This window comes from Dama dama, chromosome 12, assembly GCF_033118175.1.
Source record: "Dama dama isolate Ldn47 chromosome 12, ASM3311817v1, whole genome shotgun sequence".
Lineage (NCBI taxonomy): Eukaryota > Metazoa > Chordata > Mammalia > Artiodactyla > Cervidae > Dama > Dama dama.
This window is the reverse complement of record NC_083692.1, coordinates 80332236-80352293: the sequence shown is the minus strand read 5'-3', so window position 1 is coordinate 80352293 and position 20058 is coordinate 80332236. Positions and strand designations below refer to the sequence as shown.

General features: G+C 54.9%; 1 protein-coding gene across 8 annotated transcripts in view; it reads left to right on the top strand.

Moving 5' to 3' along the window:
* The window catches only part of ZFHX2 (zinc finger homeobox 2), a 30150-nt gene extending 22750 nt beyond the window's left edge, over window positions 1–7400 (top strand). For all 8 annotated transcript variants that reach the window (XM_061157819.1, XM_061157823.1, XM_061157822.1 and 5 more), the window contains 2 exons: window positions 360–3827; window positions 4046–7400. In XM_061157819.1, the coding sequence (XP_061013802.1) occupies window positions 360–3827; window positions 4046–5019 (4442 nt within the window). In that variant the 3' untranslated portion in view covers window positions 5020–7400. The remainder of the gene's footprint in view (window positions 1–359; window positions 3828–4045) is intronic.
* Window positions 7401–20058: the final 12658 nt, after the last annotated feature.

Sequence of the window (20058 nt, the reverse complement as noted above, 5' to 3'; positions counted from 1 at the left end):
TCCCTGAACGAAGCAGATCTGAAGATGACTGAGGCAAAGACTGTGTGTGCTAAGCTCCTTCAGTCGTGTCCGACTTTCTGTGACCCCACGGACTGTAGCCCACTGGGCTCCTCTGTCCATGGGGATTCTCCACGCAAGAATACTGGAGTGGGTTGCCATGCCCTCCTCCAGAGGATCTTCCCAACCCAGGGATCTCACAGGAACCCACATCTCATGTCTCCTGCACCTGCAGGCGGGTTCTTTACCACTAGCGCCACCTGGGAAGCCCGAAGCCAGGAGGAACTACTCTAGATGTTAAGTGGGTGGGGTCTGACTCAGACATGGCTCCCTTCTCACTGTGCCCCTTCTCTCTCCCCTAGAAGGCCCTCACCTGACCCCAGAAGCCAGTCCCGATCCTGTTCCTGAGCCTCCCCCACCCTCAGTTGAGGCCCCAGACAAGCCCACGGGAAGCCCTGACCAGCCCCCATCTCCAGCCCAGTCTCCAGCCCCTCGTCCTGATGCCCAAGCTGAGGAAGTAGCGCCTCCACCTGCCATGGCTGAGGAGGAAGAGGGGGCTGGTGGGGAGCCCCGCCCTGCAGACCCTGCTCCGGCTGACTCTCGGCACCCTCTGACCTATCGGAAGACCACCAACTTTGCCCTGGACAAGTTCCTCGACCCTGCTCGGCCCTACAAGTGCACTGTGTGTAAGGAGTCCTTCACGCAGAAGAACATTCTCCTGGTCCATTATAACTCGGTCTCCCACCTGCACAAGATGAAGAAGGCTGCCATTGACCCTTCCTGCCCAGCACGGGAAGCTGGTTCCACGCCTGCCACCGCCGCCGCCACAGACAAGCCCTTCAAGTGCACCGTCTGCCGGGTCTCCTACAACCAGAGCTCCACCCTGGAGATCCACATGCGCTCTGTCCTGCACCAGACTCGCTCCAGGGGAGCCAAGACTGATGCCAAGGCTGAGGGGCCAGAGCGAGGCCCAGAAGAGCCCAAGGAAGGCGAGACTGAGGGGGAGGCAGGCCCTGAGAAGAAAGGCCCCGAGCCCAGCGGCTTCCTATCTGGACTGCCCTTCCTGTCCCCTCCCCCGCCTCCCTTGGACCTGCACCGATTCCCAGCCCCCCTCTTCACCCCCCCAGTCCTGCCCCCATTCCCTCTCATGCCCGAGTCCCTGCTTAAGCTCCAGCAGCAGCAGCTGCTCCTGCCCTTCTACCTCCACGACCTCAAGGTAGGGCCCAAGCTAGCACTGGCTGGGCCTGCACCGCTGCTGTCCCTGCCGGCTGCCGCCCCTCCTCCCCCACCCCCGCCTCCGAACGCCGAGCTGGCTGAGCAAGAGTGGGAGCGGCCCACTATGACAGAAGAGGGGGCTGAGGCAGGGCCCCCCTCACCCCCGCACCCAACGCCCAACGAGGCAGCCCGCACCGCAGCCAAAGCCCTTCTAGAAAACTTCGGGTTTGAGCTGGTGATCCAGTACAATGAGGGAAAGCAGGCTGTGCCCCCACCCCCGACCCCACCCCCCCCAGAGGCCCTGGGGGGCGGGGACAAGTTGGCTTGCAGGGCCTGTGGGAAACTCTTCTCCAATATGCTTATCCTCAAGACACATGAGGAACACGTGCACCGCCGCTTTCTGCCCTTTGAGGCCCTGAGCCGATATGCTGCTCAGTTTCGAAAGAGCTATGATAGCCTCTACCCACCCCCTGCAGAGTCCCCCAAACTGCCCGACGGGCCCCTGGATTCCCCTGCTCCCCAACTGGGCCCACCTTTCCTGGTCCCAGAGCCTGAGGCAGGGGGGGCCCGTCCCCCTGAGGAGCGAGGTCGGGCAGGAGGACGCTGGCCCCCAGAGGAGGATGAAAGCGCCAGAGGGAATCTTCCTTCCCTGGTGCCTGCAGGCCGCCGCTTCTCCAGAACCAAGTTCACAGAGTTTCAGACCCAAGCCCTGCAGTCTTTCTTTGAGACCAGTGCCTACCCGAAGGACGGCGAGGTGGAGCGGCTCGCAAGCCTCTTGGGCCTGGCTAGCCGCGTGGTGGTGGTGTGGTTCCAGAACGCCCGCCAGAAAGCTCGTAAAAATGCCAGCGATGGTGGGCCTGTGCCCAATGGAGGAGGCACCGGGGGAGCCTCCGGCTGCAGGCGCTGTCACGCCACCTTCTCCTGTGTTTTTGACTTGGTGCGGCACCTCAAGAAATGCTATGACGACCAGCCTGCTGACGAGGAGGAGGAAGAGGCAGAGAGAGGGGAAGAGGAGGAAGAGGTGGAGGATGACGCAGAGGAGGAACAGGGCCCGGAGCCCCCAGCAGGGCCTGAGGGCCCACCACCAGAACCCCCAGACAGGGAGGAGCTGAGCCAGGCAGAGGCCACAAAGCCAGAGGGCAAAGAGCCCGAAGGCAGGGCCCCTCCCTCGCCTTCCCCAGTCCACACCTGTGACCAATGTGCCCTGTCTTTCCCCAGCCAGGACCTCCTGACCAGCCACCGCCGCCTCCACTTCCTGCCACCCGTGCAGCCCAGCGCTGCCCCCCACCTCCTAGACCTGCCCATGCTGGTGTTTGGGGAGCGAAACCCCCTGGTGGCAGGCACTCCACCAGTGCCAGGGCCACCCCTAAAACGGAAGCACGAGGACGGCAGCCTGTCCCCCACGGGCAGTGAAGCGGGGGTGGGTGGGGAGGGCGAGCCCCCCAGGGATAAGCGCCTGCGCACCACCATCCTGCCCGAGCAGCTGGAGATCCTGTACCGCTGGTACATGCAGGACTCCAATCCCACACGCAAGATGCTCGACTGCATCTCTGAGGAGGTGGGACTCAAGAAGCGAGTGGTGCAGGTCTGGTTCCAGAACACCAGGGCCCGGGAGCGGAAGGGCCAGTTTCGAAGCACCCCCGGGGGAGTGCCCAATCCTACAGTCAAGCCCCCTGTTACACCCAGCCCTGCACCCTTCCCCAAGTTCAACCTCTTGCTGGGCAAGGCAGATGACGGGGCTGGGAGGGAGGCCCCTAAGAGGGATACACCTGCTCTTCCCTACCCCACGGTCACCCCGGCTGCCGGGCCCTTGCCTTTCCTGCCACCTGGGAAAGAGGCCCCCGCTCTGACACCAGAGCCACCTCTACCTCTCCCAGCTCCCCCTCCACCCTGTGAGGACGAGGGCCCAGAGGAGCCATCAAAAGCTTCTCCAGAGAGTGAGGCTTGCAGTCCATCAGCAGGGGATTTAAGTGATTCGTCAGCTTCCAGTCTGGCCGAACCTGAGTCCCCTGGGGCTGGAGGGACCAGTGGGGGCCCAGGGGGTGGGGGTGGGGTTCCAGATGGGATGGGGCAGCGGCGCTACAGGACCCAGATGAGCAGCCTGCAGCTGAAGATCATGAAAGCCTGCTATGAAGCCTACCGCACCCCAACCATGCAGGAGTGCGAGGTGCTGGGCGAGGAGATCGGGCTGCCCAAGAGAGTCATCCAGGTCTGGTTCCAGAATGCTCGCGCCAAGGAGAAGAAGGCCAAGCTCCAAGGGGCAGCAGTTGGTGGAGCTGGGGGCAGCAGTGAGGGCCCCTTGGCAGCCCAGCGCACTGACTGCCCCTACTGTGATGTCAAATATGACTTCTATGTCTCCTGCCGAGGCCATCTCTTTTCCCGCCAGCACCTGGCCAAGCTCAAGGAGGCAGTCCGAGCCCAGCTGAAGAGCGAAAGCAAGTGTTACGACTTGGCGCCAGCACCCGAGGCACCCCCGGCTCCCAAGGCTCCGCCCGCCACACCTGCCTCTGTGCCCCTCGGGGCTGCCCCGGCCCTGCCTCGCCTGGCCCCGGTCCTCCTGTCTGGCCCAGCTCTGGCCCAGCCCCCACTGGGCAGCCTAGCTCCTTTCAGTTCAGGTGAGTGAGAGCTCGGGAGGAGCTGGGCTTCAGAGGGCATCTCCCTCTAATGGGGTTTTCCTTCCTGACTCCTGGGCCTCCCTGTGTTTCCTGCTGGTGCAGGAGGGAAGGGGGCATGGAGGCTAGGTGGTGGGAGGCGTGAGTGTGCAGGAGGTCATCTCCAGCAGGCAGGATGGGGGCACCGGGAGGTGGCTGATCATCACTCTTCATCTTCCTAGGCCCTGCAGCCTCCTCAGGCCTCCTTGGCCTCGCCACTTCGGTCCTACCTGCTACCACAGTGGTCCAGACCGCTGGCCCAGGCTGCCCTTTACCTCAGAGACCAGTTCCCGACCAAACCAAGCCCTCTCCGGCAGGCACCACTGACTCTGCCCCGGGCCCACCCCCCGAACTCTCTGGGGACAAGGTCTCTGGTGAGCAAAAGCCAGTCGCAGCCCCCACCAACTCCTCCGCTGACGCCCTCAAAAACCTCAAAGCATTGAAGGCCACTGTCCCAGCCCTGTTGGGGGGCCAGTTCCTACCCTTCTCATTGCCTCCTGCTGGGGCTGCCACACCGCCAGCGGTCTTTGGCCCCCAGCTGCCGGGGGCCTACTTCCAGCAGCTCTATGGCATGAAGAAGGGGCTGTTCCCCATGAACCCGGTGATACCTCAGACCCTCATCGGACTGTTCCCCAACGCCCTCCTCCAGCCACCAACCCAGGCCCCTGAGCCCACAGCCACCGCGCCTCCGAAGCCACCCGAACTGCCTGCTCCCAGGGAGGGGGAGGCTGGGGAGGCCGACGAGTTGCTGACGGGCAGCCCTGGCATCTCCACCGTGGATGTGACCCACCGCTACCTGTGCCGCCAGTGCAAGATGGCGTTTGACGGGGAGGCGCCGGCCACTGCTCACCAGAGATCCTTCTGCTTCTTTGGGCGGGGCTCTGGGGGCTCTGTGCCCCCGCCGCTGCGGGTGCCCGTCTGTACCTACCACTGCCTGGCATGTGAGGTGCTGCTGAGTGGGCGAGAGGCCCTAGCCTCGCACCTGCGCTCCTCGGCCCACAGGCGCAAGGCGGCCCCGCCACCGGGGGCCCCATCCGGCACGGCCAGCAACGCTGCCGCCACGGCTGCGGTGGCTTTTGCCAAAGAGGAAGCAAGATTACCTCACACGGACTCCAACCCCAAAACGACTACTACCTCTACACTTCTAGCTTTATAAACAGATAAACCAAGATGTGGGGGAAGGGAGGGCCTTAGGTCTCCCCTTGCTCCAAGGGGTGTGTGGGGAGCGCAAATCCTTCCCCCCGGCCCCGCCCACCTCACGGGAACCTCAGTTCCCACCCTCCGTGGGCTCCACACCTCACCTCCAGCAGAATCCTGCCTCCTCCCCCACCCCACTGACACGCCAATCCTTCGCAGATTCTTGCCCCTTGGTCTCCATGGGCGCACACATCCATCTTCCCATCCTGATTATCCATTCACGTCTGCCTGCCCACCAGGCACAAAATCTCTCCTTGGTTTCATCTTCCTTTAGCCTCTTTCCTACTGAATTCCCAGTCACCCCTCCAACTCCTATAACCATGCAAATACATGTTATCTCATGCTGTTCCGCTGACTGAGAAAACACCAAAAGAAAAAAAAAAAAAAGAAGAAGAAAGGAAAACAAGAAAACCCAAGACAAGGGGGAAGGAAAATAAACTTTGCCACTTCCCCTCTTTCCTACCCGCTCGTCTAGAGTACCATACGGCTCACAAACTCTTCCCAAATACTCAGCTGGCTCCCAAGGCTGAAGCCTGAGATGGGCAGGGAGCCCACGCCAACTCTAACCAAACTGGAGGTGGGCAGGGGGAGGTGCTCCGGCTTACTCTCCTCACCTGATGGGAGCCCCTGCGGCCTGGACTCCAGGCGAAGCCGCCACCAGGAACCCCTCTGCCAACCCCCACCCTGCACCCTGGGAACTGCAGTAACTTATTCTCAAAGGCTTTAAACACAGAGATCCTCTCAGCAGCCATGGGCCTGCCCCTTGTCCCAGCCCTGCCACATGGGGGTCCAGCCTCCGGGACCGGCACTGCCCACCAACGGCAAATCCAAAGTTCTTTTGAAAAAAACTGAAACACATACACAACCAAAAAAAAAAAAGAGAGAGAGCACGAACTCTCGTGTGGGAGAGATGGCGAGACCAGACCAGAGGAATGAACTAATGACAAACTTGGAAAACACAGAAAAAAAAAAAAAGCCTGAAAACTCTCCCATCAAACAAGTGTTTTTTTTTCCTGTTTGTGTCACTCCCCACCCCATTTTAAGGGTTTCTTTGAACCACCTTGTCTGGAAGATCAATGGCTGTAGTCCTTGCTTGGGTACAGCGGTCCTGGGGACTGCCAGCGGTACAGCCCTGCCCTGGCTGTGCCCAGCCACAGGCTGGTAATGGGGAGCAGAGCCTGGAGGCTGGGAGAGACCCATCCTTGCCCCCTGAACTGAGTATGTTCTCAGGACAGGTAACATCCCCTCATTCTCAGCTGTGGGTTAGAAAAGTCAGTGTCACTGAAAGTGGCTTGGCCGTCTCAGGAGGAAGGGGCTGGACAGGACTGGGCAGTTTGGTTTCCGAATCTTTCGTGTAGTTGCCTCCATCTACTCTCATCCACTTCTTTCACAAACCTCTTTTGTTCCCTTCCTGGTGCCCCCTTCACATTTCTGGCACTTCTTAAACCTTTTTGCCTTTGTGGGGACCCTTCCTCCCCATCTGTGTTTTCCCCCGCAGCCCTATCCTCTGCCCTGGCTTCCAGCTTCCTCCAGCCACATCTACGTCCTCCAGGAACCAGCAGCTTCTGGAGGTACCCCCCCAAAGGAGGTGCTCCCTATGAGGCTCATAGGGCCTAGAGCTGATGACATCAAAGGGGCTGGGTGGGCAAGGAGATGACTGAAGCCCAAGGTCAGTCTTTGATAGGGTGAGATCCCCCAGGGAACCAACAGATGAGGAACCAGCTAGAAGCAGGGTTTAACCTTTAACCACCTTTAGCCTCGTTTTTCTGTAAGAATCAAGTGGTAACTGTGGCAACCCCAAAGCCTACCTGCAGTGGCACTGGGTGGAGAAGCAGGTGTTTTAGTGGAGAAAAGCCTGCAGAAACTTTCCAGTCCTCCAGATGGCTTCTCCTCCAACCCTTGCCCCTAAGACTTCCCCTTTCTAGGTGGTTTCCTTCCACATGCTCCCCTCAGGCTGCTTCTGCTACCATTATCCATTTCATACACACACACGCGCTCATCCAGCCAGCCCTGGGACCAAGATTTCATGGTCTGTCGGTCACTCCGCGAACATATTCATGCTGAAGCAGTGGCTCATTTGCAGAAAAGATAGGAGGGGAGAGGGGGAAGGAAAACTGCTCGGTCCCCAGTGCCCACATGTTCTGTGACTCTCACTTCCGGGCCCAGTCATTTCTGAAACTAAAAGCTCCAACTCTAGCAAATAAGGGGTGGGTTGGATTAGTTATCCTGATGATGCTAAATACACCAGTTACAAATGCAGGCAAGAGGAGTGAAACTGCCCAACCGTGGGCTCACTCTTGCGGCCCCCACCTTTCCCCACCGCAGCATCTCTCACGCACACCCCCCATCCTTTGCTCTCTCCTGTTGAAATTCTGTGTATAAAATTATTTTCTTAGCAGCATGTATATGAGGAAAGAAGCTTTTTCACTCTGTGCTTTCTGGGAATGTGATTTGTGTATAAAAGTTACAAAAATTAGAAGAAAAAAAAAGGAAATATTTTAAAAAACGCACCGGCAAACACCTGGTGTGGCATGATTAGAGGTGTGTTATCATGCGTTTTAGGGATTTACAGCCAGGGTAGGTTGGCTTTAGTTTGAACTATGAATATTTTCTCCAGCAGTTAATATAACCACAGATTCATCCTCCTCTTGCTCTTCAACACAATCTTTTAGACCCAGATTCCCTGGTGTGGAGACACCATGTACGTTCACAGTCGTGAGCTGGAGCTGACTACGGAGCTGTCCTTACCAGGAATCCTGTAATCTGGGGGACACAAGAGCCTGGCCAACTGCTGACTAAAGTCAGTCAACATGCTTCTTTCTGGAAGGTGCCATTCCAGGTTCCCAGTGGCATGAAGCATTCCTCCCCAACCCCTTCCCGAGACAACAAGTCCTCAGCAGAACACTTATGCTCTGGAGATTACATCAGTGGGTAGTTCTATGGAGAGAGGCTGAGTTGGCATGGCCCCGTGAAGAATGCTACAGGTGAACGCCAAGTTGCCCAGATTAAAATGTGTAGCTTCTATGAAGCAGTAAACCAACTTGCGTGTGTGGCACATCCACTCGTGTAGTGGATACAGTACATCTACTACACCTTGCAGGCCCACCCCTACCCCTCCCCTCCAGCTCTAAAGTGAGCCTGAATCAAGGGCTCATAAGATTGGTCTTCCATGGCGTGGGGCAAAGGCCTAGGGTTTCCGGCATACATAAGTCCTAAAGGACCCAAATTCTGGTCCATCCTACTTATTGTGGTCTTAGCTGTCTTTGCTCTAAGCCAGAGCCTATGTGGGGATGGCTTAAGGTACCCAATTCTCAACTAGGAGCAAAAATCAAAGTCTGTAGAAGAACACGAGAAAATCTGAAGACTTGTTGGCCAAATGGGTCAGAGTCTGCAAGAGGACAAGAGACTTGTTCTTCCCTGACCCTCTGGCCTCTGGCACAAACTTACAGAAGCACGCACAAGAACCAAGAAGGCCAGTCACTCCTGGCACAGTGGCACCCACCTGTTTAATTCCTTCTATTTGTTCCTTACCATATTCAGGGCTTTTAGACCACATCACTGATTCCCCAAATCTTAGCCACTTTGATCACTCGATCATCTAATCACTCACCCCTGTGTAGACAGATACACCTGAAATACAGCATGCGGCAAACGCAACTGCACCAACAGAACAAGTAAGCACACCTTCGGAAACAGCATCAGAACCACGTAGAGGGCTGCATGGAAACACACAGATGCCAGCAAAGAGGCTGCTGGGCCTGTAGGCACAAGGGCCATGCCCCAGAGTCATCAACTCTCTCCGGTTAAGTAGAAACACCCTCCAATACAGTCGTTTTCCTCACACAACACTAACTCAGAAAAGCTTATAAACAGAGAAATGTAACCAGTATCAGGAGGAGTGGCCAAATGTTGACCATGGATCCATGGAAAGGACCTTAGACTCCTCTGCAGTGTGATGCTGGGGAGAGGGAGGGAGAGGAGAAACCAGAGAGAAACTCTGGGGAAAACACAGGGATAAACTGGGATGGGAGCCTGTGTTACAGGAAGGGCCAGGTATTGGGGAGCAACTAATAAGAAACTTGTAAGCCCTCAGGATGTCATTCCTAGAGGACTGAGTAAGGAAGAAATGCCCTGATTCCAACAAAGCTCTGGCTCCAATAAGAAAGTCTAGTGGCCAGGCCTCAAGGGGTTACAGCATTATAGTGTGGCTATACTGTGAAAAGATCAAATGAAAGAAAACCCAGAGAGGATGTCTGCAGAAGACCTAGACCACCACTCATTAAATTTAGAGCAAGATGGGAAGTGATCCTCAGGGGAAGCCTCCCAGGGAAAGACATAAACTCTGAGAAGAACATAAAATTGAGTGAGGACCCACCCTACCATTCTCCTTCGTGTAGAGAATCCCCACAGCCTTCAGACAAAGGAGAGACAAGGGGTCAATGGCATTATTCCCTGTCAGCTGTCTGAGCCTTATGCTTCCTGCAGCTCCCAGCCGCGGAGAGGTGTCTGATAGAGGCTAGCAGGGAAGTAGGTGGATTATCAGTGGGCCAGAAAGACAGTGAGGGGGGAAAGGTGGCCGGCATTGACTCACACCCACCCTGGCCATACACAGACTCTTCCACAGACAGTGGCTCAAAGCCTGGAACAAGTAATCAGCAGGAGCTGAGCACGGCCCACGTCTACCGTCCCTCCCTGACATCCCCGCCTGCAGCACATCCTCTCTGCCAGCTTGCCCTCCACTGTGCTCGAACCAGGAGAGCCCCGCCAAGTGCTCACACAGCGGCACTGGCTGCAACTCACTCAGCACTGGCCTCTGCCGAGCCCTGCTTCCACTTCAGGGACCCTCACCCGCCTCCAGAAAGAAGCGTAACTAGGACCCAGCCCGTACTGAGCTGCACGGTCCACACCCAACTGCCTGTGCTGCAGACAGCCATCTCCCGACAACACTCCTAACCTAAGGGGTTCTCAGTGGTGAGGTTTCAGAAACAGGGCGGCCAACCATCAAACCTGGGGGTTGAAAGCGTCCCGTGAGGGATTCTTCTGCAATAATACCTGCCAGTGAGAAACCTAGTTCTCACAAGTTAAATCTACCTGATTTGACCTCATAATCTCTCCTTTTCCTCCTGCTGCCCCCACCTAAAACACACATCCTCACAACCCACAATACGTACATCCCACCACAATGACGACAGAAGGACAGAAATACGGTTGGGGAGGATGAAGGAAGATGCAAAAGACGTGGGAAACCCAGACCTGATTAACTGTCCTCTAAGGTGACTGCCATCTCTTAGGACAGTGTTCTCAAGAGTTTTGTCCATCTGCATCACAGTCACCCGAGAGTTTGTCTTAAATGCACATTTCTCAACCACACCTCAGACCAGCTAAATCAGCCTGCAGCATATCCTCTCTGCAGGCTTGAAGTGATTCTGTGCTTTCTGAAGTCTGAGAACCACTGATGTAGATTGCTCAGCACCACACACATCTGTGACCTGCCACCACTCTCCAACATCCAAGGCTCAACCCTGCTACACCCAGGGCTGCCACAGGGGCGCATCACCTCAGATTGGCTTCCTCATTACCCTGACATTTGCAAGTCTGACTGTGTCTTTTGCTCATGGTGGCTGTTCTTGAACAGGAAAAGAGTTACAGGCATCACCCACTTGCCCCCTTGGCTGAGTCCTCCCTGTTTTCTCCTCTCCTGTGGAAACCACATCCTGAAGCTGCGTCCACTTCCAGAGCTGCTGAAATCAGGATACCCCCAGCCCGGGCAATGGCTTTACTCACCTCTGGGCAGGCCCTACCCTCAATCAGAGCCACCCAAGCTCCCCTGACATCATCCAGAGCCTCCAGTTCTTCTACTTGAAGACCTTCCTAGTCACTGACTACCCAGGAAGCAAGGCAAGCCGAGCCTGCTACATGCAGGCCCACAGTCCAGTGTAGCAGGACTGCTGATGGCTCTGCATCTGGAGGTGTAGGGACAGTCTCTGTTACCACAGATGCTGGGGTTCTGCTCCTAAGAGCCTTCCGTTCTACCCTAGAGAGCTCATTGCTGATCTGTGGTCTCTCTTCCAAGAGTGAACTTCAAAAATAGAAAAATCTGTCCACCTTGAACTGGGAAGCCAAGGAGAAATTTGTAAACACAAAATCTCCCTGAGTGGTCGTTCTGGAAGGAGTTCAAGGTGGCTTTGTCTTCCCTACGCCTTTCCACCTCTCTAGGCCTTGATCACCTCTCCATCTTTTTAGGACTGTTATTGAATATGGGCCTATCGCAAGGGAGAAACAACCGGTTCAACGCAACCACAGATCAGCCAATCACACACAGAGGACAGAATGAAATCCACACAGGCACCAGCCACCCCATGATCCAACAGCAAGGCCTGAGGGCCCCCCTCCTTCTTTCTTGTCCTCCCCTTCAAGTCTCTTCTGGCACCATCTTTGTGACAACAGAGCTGGCTGACCTCTCTCTAGGATCTCATTTTGCCCTCTTAGGATTTTTTCCTTCTGTCCTTGCTCCCCAGACAGGAGTGGAGTCCACCAGCCTGGAGCCTCGGCTGTGGCTCCTGAACGTGCCCTGGTCCCTCCATGCTCTAGTTTCCCTTGGATTCTGCTCAAATATGGATAGTGGCACCATCTCAACCCTTCTCTTGGAGGTGGTGGGGGCAGAAGGCAGGGGGGTTCCTGGGAGGAAGGCGGAGTCGGGGTTGCCGAGAGGGCTCGGATTCAGCCCCGCTGTGGAGGACATCCTTGTGCTGCCCACCAGCAGGGCTCCGCCCAGTACCTGGCACGCCTGTGCGTGCCCCTCTCCCTGCCGCCAAGTGGCGGTCGTGAGCATGTTCGGCAGCTTTGGGTTTGCCGCAGTGCCAGGGTCTGGGATGCCGTTCACGTGCCAGTGCAGTGCTGCCAAGCGTGGCGGCATCTAGTTGGTTGGGTGCCAAGCGGTAGGACCCAGGTGGTGATGGAGATGAAGCAGGGCTGGGGTGGAGGGAGTGGGGGGAGGGGCGGAGGGCACTGGGGAGAAGACCAGACACCTCACTTGTTAGAGTGGAGAGTCCAAATGGGATCCGCAGAAAGGTGCCCTTCTCGTTCCAGAACCCGGCTAGCAAGCAAGCCCCTCCCTCCCCCGCCACACCCGCAGAGTAACATATACAGACCAGGCGAGAGGATTTGGCCATCTTTAGCAGGAAACTGGCTGGGGGCCAGGCAGGACTGCCAGCCTCTCCATCCTCCTTCCTTGGGGTCTTGGCAATGGCGTGCTTTCTCCTTTGTGTCCTCACGCCTCTCTCCGTCTGTCGCTCTACTCCCCATGCCTAAGAGGGAACGGGAAGGAGGTCCTGGCAGAAAAAAGTCTGTGTTCCCAAACAACTCTCTCTCTCTCACACACACACACACACACACACACACACACACTCACACCCAACATCTTGCCTCCTCCCTTCTCACTCCTGGCACAACAAGCCTCTCAACCAGATTGGCACAAGGCACTGCCACCCTCCCCCGTTCCACACAACACCAGAGCCTATGCCAGGCTCCCTGGGCATTGCCAGCACCCGCCCACCTCCTGCCGGGTCCCCTTGCCTCTTCGGTGCTCCAACAAAAGGCCGGCCTGCCAGCCCATAGAGTCTCCCTGGGGAGCAGTGGCACAACCTCTCCTCTTGGCTCTTAGAAGCTCTCTGGGCACTTGCCTGGCCTCTCCCTCCACCACTTCACGTTCCCAGGCTGGAAGAGGACTAACCACCTCACGGTGCGACCAGTTCCCAGAGCTGAGCTCTAGATGGACAGCGACATCAGGAACATCCCTGCCCCTCCTCTTTGCCTCCTGGGGCCCATTCCCGCGGCACCCGCTCAGGGCGCCAGCCTGACGGATGTGATACCAATGGCTCCTGGGTACCGAGCCTTCCTCCCAGAGCACCAGGACTCCCGCCACTGCCCCCTCCCCATTTGCCTCCTTCCATATCCACAGGCACAAGGGTGGCAGCTGCAGTGCCATGCCTGTAAGCAGGCAGCGTGAAGCAACTTAGACACCTGCTTCTGTTCGCCCAGGCCCCAAACCTCTCCCCTCCTTCCAACCCCATCCCTCTGTCCTTCGGGTGGGACACTAGACTGGCAACCGCAGTGCCAACCCCCACCCATGCCCAGGAGGCTCACATATAACACTCACTTCTGCGTACACGTACGCACGCGCGCGCACACACACACACACACACACACACACGGCCCCTTGAGTGCCAGGCAGCGGTGGCAGACACACAGCAATGCATAGTGACTGGTATACCCGAGGAGGCAGCCAGATTCGGCACCTGATCCAGCACCCATTTGGGATTGGGTGGGTAGGCGGGCAGGCGGGCGGGCGGAGGGGTGATGAGGCAGGCGATGGCCCTAGGTTGGCAGCCGATGGAGCTGGGAGAATGGAGGGAACAGATGCTCTTTGCCCAGCCTCCCTCCCTCTCTCTCCGAGATCAGTGCCAAGCTGGGGGGATGGGGGGAGGGAGGATGGGGGAAGGGTGGCATTTGGAGGCTGGCAGAGGGGGGGAGCTGGGTCCGCCCAGGCTGGGCAGTGCCGGCACTGGCTGCTGCCTCTCCACTCTGCCATCTGTCTCGCTTCTCCCCCCACCCCCTTTCTCTCTCTTTCTCTCTCTCTCTCCTTCATCCACAGCAAAATGAAGAGAGGAAAACAGGGTCCTCATTCCGCCCACCCCCAACCTCTGCCGGACCCCTCTTGTCCTCCCACAACTCACCACACCACACCACCACCAAGCCATCTGTGCTGTCTCCTTCTGGCTCGGTCACCTTCTTTCCTTCGCCTTCGCCCTCACACCAAGACGGGTGCAATGTTTTTAAAAAACAGATACATGTATATTTTACAAAGCAACTTAAAAGGGAAACTATTTTCTTTGGGAATGTCGTGTCCTTCTGAGTCTGGGTCCTCGGTGCCAATGTTTATGGCAGGCAGAGGGAGGGAACCCTGTCCTCAGCTGGTGCCCATGAATCCCATGCCAGGAAGGAGGGGTGGCTGGGGTGGGGTGGGGGCGGGGTGGGGTACCGGGAGAGCTCTCTTCTCTCTGCGCCTGTGGTGGTTTCTTTTTTTTTTTTCTCCTCTTCCACTTCCGGAGCAGATTCAAATAGATCTAGAGCCTTCCCCACCCCCAGTTCCCAGGGCCCCTGTGCCCTTCTCTCCCTGCTTTTGATTTTATTCCTCGATCACCCTTTGCTTTTTTGTGTATGAGTGTGTGCGTGTGCGTGCGCGTGAGTGTTTGCATCCATGGCGGCGGGCACCGTGCCAGCCACCGCACAGCCATCTGCGATGCCTTCTGCAGCCTCCGCTTTTCCTCCCTGCCACCTCCAGCCCCCAACTCCCCTGCACCCCAGCTCTCCACTCCCAGCCCCCAATCATTAATTAGCTACTGAATTAATTAAACCATGAATGCTAATTAACATTCCTAAAGGGCAGGCTGCCAGGCTGGGGGGACAGAAGGGGTGTGAAGAGAAGACTGGGATGGGGGAGGAGGAAAGAGAGCTTGTCTGCTTAGGAGTACAGGGGGGCAGATGGAAAGAACCCAAAAGAAGGAGGAAAGAGAAAGAGGATAGAGTGATGAGACAGGGGCATGGAAAATGGCGTGTGAAAACAGTCTAAGTGAGAGTGACCCAGGCTTTCCTGCCCAAATGAGACACAGCTTATTCCTCGTCCCCATCCAGCCTGGAGAAGGATCAGTATATATTCCTAGGGTGGGAGACTCTGGCCGCTTTTTTCCTGTCTCTTAGAAAAAACCAACTCCAAACCAGTCAACAGCTACTACCTGTCCATCCAACCACAATGACCCTCAGATTAGGTCACCAAGACCAGACTCTGGGCTCACAGGAGCCCTCTTGACTTGGCCTTCCCTACCCCTTGTCAAGGTGGGGGGCATCCTGTGAGCCTCTGCTGGGAGACATGCAGCAGTGTGTGGGGACCCATGAGGGCTGTCAGTTTCACAGGAGTCAACGGCAGTTCGCTGAAGATAAACGACACTGCCTGCAAGGCTGCCCTAGGAAGACTGTGACAGACACTCCCTTTAGGAGTTCAGAGGAGGAAAAGTGGACACTCCTACCCACCTTGAAGACCAAGAATTTGGGGAAAAGAGAGTAAGAGTAATTTTGAGTAGTTGTTTTTAAAGAAAAAGAGATGCCAGTATAGCAGAACTTCTGAGGGTGCTCTATGACATGCGAATCTGATGAGATGCACCTCAGAAAAATGGATCTCACGATCAAATTATTTGGGAAATACTCTATATTCTCCCTCTTAAGAGATTCAAAATGTACAGTGGTATGTTAAAGGCTCTGAGAAATTCTTTAAAAAAAAAAAAAAAAAGTGTTGAATGCTTTTAACCCCGATTCTCAAACTCATTGGGACCTGGAACTCTCATTTAAACTTTTTCTAAGGTAATGTATTTATTCCCACAGAAGCACTGTCCTACTTTGGGGAAAGCTCTATTAAGTGCTCAGGGGTGGACCTGGCCTGGAAGCCGGCAGCTGGACAAGCTGGCCCCGGGTGTGGCATTCCAGAAAGCAAGCATAGCGCCCAGACTCTGGTCTTCCAAGTGCGGTGCAGCAAGGTACCAAACCAACTCATAGCAGAGAAACGAAATCACTCTTAGGGTCACAGACCTGTATCTTCAGAGCTGGAAAGACACCTTAGCAACCATTAAGCCTAATCCTTTCACTTTAGAGTAAGAGGAACCAGACTCAGAGAGGTGAAGTGATTTGTCCAAGGTAACAGAGCCTGTCCAAGGTCACTGATAGCACTGATGTTAGGACTGGGATTTTCTGACCTCTGGCTCTGTTCCTCTATTTTCTGCTGTTAAAATTTCAGGCAAGGCCAGCACAGGTTTTATCACAAACGTATATCTAAAAGTTTCACCCAGACCCTCTTCTTCCTCTGTGACAGGCCTGGGCCTGTCTTTTCCACCCTGCCTTGGCCCTCACCACTCCCTCTTCTAAACCTCCCCCTGCCCCTGCCTGCTTGCCAGAACCCACATCATCCACCTGCCTTCAGAGAGTGTATTCCCTTGGGAGTGTGGACGGGTGGCAGGAGTTTGCATTTTACAGACTCTCTCCAAGTGTTCCTGACACCCTGGGTCACAACATCAGCTCTGAGCCATCTCTGCCCTCCCCTTCAGGACACCCCAACCCCACTACATATCACTGGTATAGACCCAAAGCTTCTACTCCCATCGCAGACTCCACCCTATCCTGGTCAGGAAATCCCAGATGTCTCCGGGACACCTCCTGCTATATTCCTAGCAACTTTCCCTCTTCCTGTCCTTCTCACTTTGGCACCTGCAGTCCCCAAGGTTGCTTGGCCTTGCCATCAGTCCTTAGGAGGATGGGCTATCTTCAACCTGCAGGGACACACGACTCACAAATGTGAGGAGACCCCAGAGCCAGCCTTGGAGACCTGCTAGGGCCCACGGCCTCCTGAGTTTCTGAACACCCACCCCTCTGCCATAGCATGGGCCTATCTTTTCCAGCATAGACCTTTGGGGAGCTGGCGGACAATGGAGATAGATGGGATCAAGTGATGCTGAAGAACAGTATTGTTTTTTTTTTTTTTTTGGCCACCCTGCCCTCAGCAGTGAAAGTATGGAGTCCTAATCACTGGACCTCCAGGAGAGTCTCACTATGCGGTAATATATAGGGGAATATGGGTCCTATTAAGGGCTTCTGCGGTGGCTCAGAAGGTGAAGAACCCACCTGCAATGCAAGAAACCCAGGTTCAATCCCTGGGTCGGGAAGATCCCCTAGAGGAGGAAATGGCAACCCACTTCAGTATTCTTGCCTGGAGAATTCCATGGACACAGGAGTCTGGCATTGGGCTACAGTTCACGGAGTCACAAAGAGTTGGACATGACTGAGTGACTTTTACTTTCTTTCATGGGTCCTATTGTGTGAGTCTGGTCCAGTTCACAGCCGCCCTTCCAATATATAAACCCCCCCACAACTGCACAAGAATGATGGCCCTCTTCACAAGATAACTCGCCATACCACTTAAAGACAGGATAGCTTTGATAATTTTGATTTAAGAGATCAGCATCCAAATTGCTGACACCACAAGGTCCCTTGGAGCTCTAATCTCAGAATCCGTAAGTGCACGGGCTGACTCCTCTCCTCCTTCCATCCCATGTGCCCAAGAGGATGGCCATTTGCCACTGGGCTGACAGAGCCATTTCAGAGTGTGCCCCACTGTCCAGCTGCTGGCTACGCCCCCAGCTGAAGAGCGATCTGATAAAGGGGGGACAAAGTGGAGTCAACTATCCAACTAGGGCGGGAGGGAGGTAAGACCTAGATGTGGTCACAGGCCCCCCCTTTTTTTTACATTGTTTTATAGAAAGCATTTTAGGGCTGCTTTTATCCCTGGGGGACATCTCTGCTAAATTCTCCCCTTTCAGAGATCAGTGAGAAGAGGCCAAACTTTCCAGAGTCATGGATCCCAAGCCAGTTTACTCTCCCTTCTAGTCTGTTTTATCTCCCCAACACCCAGGCACTGAGTCACTGTCAGTAGCAGAGGCACTCTGAGCTGCAATATAAATGATGATCATTCTATTATCAAATACCACTGCCCAGCCTGGCCGGCTCCCTCCTACAGTGGGAGCAGAGGCAAGCTACAGAATTCAATATTGATAAAGTGTATATCGTCTCCTAGAACCATTATTCTGCCTGACAGCCACTCTCTAGGGCACCCACCATTAGCAGCAAAGAAGGGAGAGAGATTGGTTAGCAATGGCCTCTGGGGGGGAGGACCCTCAGGGAAGATGAAGGAAGAGGATTCAGAGGTCCTCTGAATCCACCACTCCCACAGCCCAACGTGAGCGTTAATCCCAAACAGAACTCCCCAGAAAAATCTAACACAGTGAACAGGAAGGGGGCCCACAGCCTGGTCCCCTCTGCCACTCCTTCAGCACAGCCCTGGATTCTGGTAAGAAGAAGGGAATGAGCCGGAGGTTCCTTCCAGCGCTGACCTCCAATTCTGCAGCTTAGCCTATGCCTACTAAGGCTACTGTCAGTTTCCTTTTTGGTTCCAAGCACGAAAAGAATTAGGGTCATGGTAGTAAGTTTCCTAGGAAAAGGGCTTAAGACTTTGAGCCGCAGACTGAAGGGCACACCCGATCTGCTCCCCACTGTAGCCTGTGCACTGTCTGTTCTGCAAACTGCATGCACAGCCAGCTCTCCACCCTCCTCCTGCCCTTTACTCAGGAGGTCTCCCATTTAATTCTGACTCCTGACCCCACCCAACCCCTTTACCCTGCTCTACTTTTCCCTTTATCCATCACATTTGTTACCTTCTCTCTGACTTATTATTTATTTTCTACTTCTCACCTCCAGCAGGTAAACTCTACAAAGATAGGGATCTTGGCTTTGTTCATGAGTATATCCCACCAATAACAGTGCCTGACACATAGGTGGAGCTCAGAAGTATTTGCTGAATGAATGAAGCTAAAGTTAGAAGGGTACGTGTTTTGGTCAGCCCCATCTGACTAATTTCATCACTTGGGGTTGGGAACAGAGAGAGATGGGTCATCATTTCAGTCCTCTCTACCTTCCGGCAAGACAGCTGGTGAATACCCCACATCCTCCTGTCTCCGTCACAACCTCTAGAACATACCACTCAGAAAAACCTGGATGTTTAAGTGGGATGTTTTCTGCCGAACCCCAAGCACACTGCTATCTGGTGCTCAGTCAGGTTGCTAAGCCTTCCTCCCAAGACTTCAGTCCCCTGCTTCAGGCTGCCCCAGACTAAACACCAACCTCTACAGCCCTGATTTTCCAGCTTGAGTAAGCACAGGAACCACCATATAAGCTGGTTTACAATGCTTATTCCCAAGCCACCTTCCCGGAGATTCTGATTCAATAAGACAGGGGAAGTACCCAGAAATATACATTTAACAACACTCTCCACTCCCCAAGGTGATGGCAATAACAGGCATTGTTTGGGCCATACCTTGAGGAACTCTGGTGCAGACTGATGCTATTAATAGACTAAGTGAGCTGTGTTTCTGTTTCCTCTGCATCTCCCTAACTCCAGGATGTGGCTCTAGCACCAGAAGAAATGGACCTGTGAGGTGGGCTTGCCATTTTCTTTTCTACCAGAAGTGCAAAAAATTAAAACAGCACTTTGGGGAAACATGGAAAGAAGGGAGGAAGTGGAGGAAGGCAGCAGTGTAGAGTGTAGAGCTAAGGTAAAGCATGCCCACCTCCCAGTGTCTTGACCCGGTACCTCACATTCCGCACAGCTTCTTTAGCAGTTAGGTTTGAAGTTTAAGTTTCTTATCTTGCAAAGTAAGCAGGTAAAAATGAGCATGTGTAGAATGATGGAATCATCTACCTCTGTCCATTTTATATGGGGAAATCCAGCATGTATATCATGGCAGTGGCCTGGGTCTGAGCTCAGTTGGAGTGCCTCCAAGTACTGGGTCCAACATACACTCCTGCCCAACAGGCTCTAATGGACGCAACTGAAAGGGACTCAGTATTCCAAACACTGAGGCCACTGCTCCCTGGGGCAACTATGCCTGTCCAGGAAGGGTAACTGCTAAGCCGGTGTTCCCAAAGGGATGGCACAACCATCAATCAGACTTCAGCACACAGACTCCTGGATTCTCTAGGATACAGGCCTGGGAGAAGAGAAACACGCCAGGAGCAAGAAGGGATGTCATGACCATCCCAGGGTCAGAGGAGCAGCATGAGGGCTCTGGGAGCCTCAGGGCACAGGCATCTAAGAGGAAGATGCAAACAGAGACAGGGAGCACCCCTAAGGTCTTCTTTAACTCCTGTTCTTTCTTCTACTCTTCAGGGACTTACTAGAGACAAGCATTATTCATGCCCATTCCACTGAGTCACTCAGATACGATTTGCTAGGTCAGGCCCCAAGACTAGGGACTGAAAAGGAGCCCTCATTCCCTCTATACCTCTGCTAAGTTAAGCTCATAATTATCTGTCATCTGGAGGTCTCCTAAGGCCAAATATT